Source organism: Vigna angularis, chromosome 10, assembly GCF_016808095.1.
Source record: "Vigna angularis cultivar LongXiaoDou No.4 chromosome 10, ASM1680809v1, whole genome shotgun sequence".
Taxonomy (NCBI): domain Eukaryota; kingdom Viridiplantae; phylum Streptophyta; class Magnoliopsida; order Fabales; family Fabaceae; genus Vigna; species Vigna angularis.
The window spans coordinates 6438529-6440688 of NC_068979.1; the positions used below are offsets into that span (position 1 = coordinate 6438529).

The 2160-nt window shown below is 41.9% G+C and overlaps 1 protein-coding gene across 1 annotated transcript; it reads right to left on the bottom strand.

Annotated features, from left to right (window-relative positions):
• On the bottom strand, positions 1-2160 carry LOC108335083 (probable NAD(P)H dehydrogenase (quinone) FQR1-like 2). Its single transcript, XM_017571021.2, has 2 exons — positions 1358-2160; positions 1-554 (listed from the first exon to the last, which is right to left on the bottom strand). The coding sequence occupies exons 1-2, from the start codon at positions 1909-1911 to the stop codon at positions 326-328; spliced, it is 783 nt and encodes a 260-aa protein (XP_017426510.1). The 5' UTR covers positions 1912-2160; the 3' UTR covers positions 1-325.

Below are 2160 nucleotides of genomic sequence, written 5' to 3' on the forward strand. Positions count from 1 at the left end.
TCATGATCCCGAGTTTATAAGAATTTTATTATCCAAGTCATAATACACATTCATGTATAAAGGCACACAGAAAGAATTGAAAAATAGAAGATACACAAATTCACAATATTATGTGACGTAACTCTATCAACATCTACAGCTTCCACAAACAATGCAGACCCAGAACAACATGGGAATCCCCAATCCAAATAGAATCAATAGTGGAACAGTGCTGCCATTCCTCCTCACAATACAGTGGTAAAAATGCCAGAACCAATTTGACTACAAAGAAAGGTCACAAAATACAAATGACCAACAAGAATAGAATGAAATCATGAAAACGCCATCATGACTTGGCCAGCCTCTTCACTACAACAGCCATATACTTGCCCTGATGCTCTGCAAGAGCGAGCTCTGTTTCACTTGGCTCTCTTGTACCATCACCGGCAAACACTCCAGCACCATATGGAGAACCCCCTCTAATGAAATCCATCTTGAACATTCCGGGTCCAAATGTATATCCAATCGGAACAAAAAGCATTCCATGATGTGCCAGCTGAGTGATTGCCGTCCAACTGCAATAAAAAGGATAAAACTAAGTAATTTTTTTATGTGGTTTGTCAACCAATATTATATAAGAAACCATTGTAATTTCCATCATCAAGACCTTTGCACAAATTCACATTCAATTTTGACCTATTTGCTTGTCTTCTAGAGGGTACAGTTACTTTATTCATCCTCTAAATAAATAGGAAGGAGTGAAAACGTTGTTCTCTTGCTCCACGTAAAACTTAAAAAAAGATAAAAAAAAGTTTGCCATAATGTGTTTTTTCCTTAACAAGCACTGCAATCTGCATATTACCCTGAACTTTATATAACAACCTTTTGAATATAGATATCATCCCCACGTTATGACTGAGAATTCATCGAGCTGGTACTTGACAATCTAGATGAAGAATGAACCATAAATACACAAACAGAAGAGTACAATGAGACTTTCTTGAGTCACATTTTCTCATCAATTGAGCAGATGAAAACCTAAGATAACCCCGTTTGAGACACCTGAAGAAAGCTCCTCATAAATTAAAAACCAGAAACCGAAAACATCACTCATCTTGAAAATGAACCTTCCACACAATCCCATAAACCAATAACATTCTCTCTCTATTTCTCTCTCTTTCTCTCTACCCTTCTTTAGAAATCAATGTCTTAAGCATCAATTAATGCATTGAAAAGATTGTACTAACTCATTTCTCCATACAATCTGTAAAATTAAGGCAATACTTGCCATCCCTCGATTAAGGTCCAAATTGAACTGACATTCACAAAACCAGGAACCAACAAGAAACGAAAAATGAATAAAAGAAAGAATTCTTACGCAGTAGTTTCTTGGCCTCCTCCTTGAGTCCCAGTGCTGACAAAGAACCCTGCGGGTTTCCCCGCAAGCTTCTGCCCCTTCCACAAATTCCCAGTGGAGTCAAAAAAAGCCTTCATCTGCGAAGCCATGGCGCCGTACCTCGTCGGAAACCCAAACAGAAACCCATCCGCCGCCTCCAAATCCTCAGGCGCAATCTCCGGTATGGAGTCGTCTTTTGGCGGCGCCCGCATCTGATTCAGAACCTCAATCGGCAATGTCTCCGGAACCCTATACAAAACCCCTTCCACACCTTCCACGCCATCGACGCCTCGCTTCAACCTCTTCGCCAACCCCTCCACGTGTCCGTACATCGAATAGAAGACGATGAAGATCTTCAATTTCGCATCGTTGGGGACCGACGAAGAATTTGCAGTGTCTTGCCGTGGTGGCGCGTCGGGTTCACTAGCGGGGGCGTTGGGCGGGAGCGAGGGAGGTTGGGCGGAGTGAGTAGGAGGGTCGTCGGCGACCGGCGGTGGCCTGTTCTTGCTGGGAATACAACCGGCACCTTTACCCATTATGCAGGAATTGGGAATGTAGAATGCAGATTGGAGCGATAATTTTGGTAAGAGAAAGAGAATAGAAGCATGAAAGTGGGAGTGAGATTTGAGGATTTGAAAATCTGAGAGAAAAGATTATTGAGAGTTGTTTTTGAGTATCTTAGAATGATTGGTGATGTCACTCTCTCATCCTCGCTTCCTTCAATTAAAGTGATGGCTGGACACGTCCCCACCATGCTCTTCCTTAATGCCTTCTTTTCTTGCATT

Coding starts and splice junctions, on each gene's coding strand:
- LOC108335083 (XM_017571021.2), bottom strand. CDS start 1,911: ATGGGTAAAGGTGCCGGTTGTATTCCCAGCAAGAACAGGCCACCGCCG. Junction 555..1,357: donor GGAGGCCAAGAAACTACTGC/GTAAGAATTCTT, acceptor TTTTTATTGCAG/TTGGACGGCAATCACTCAGC.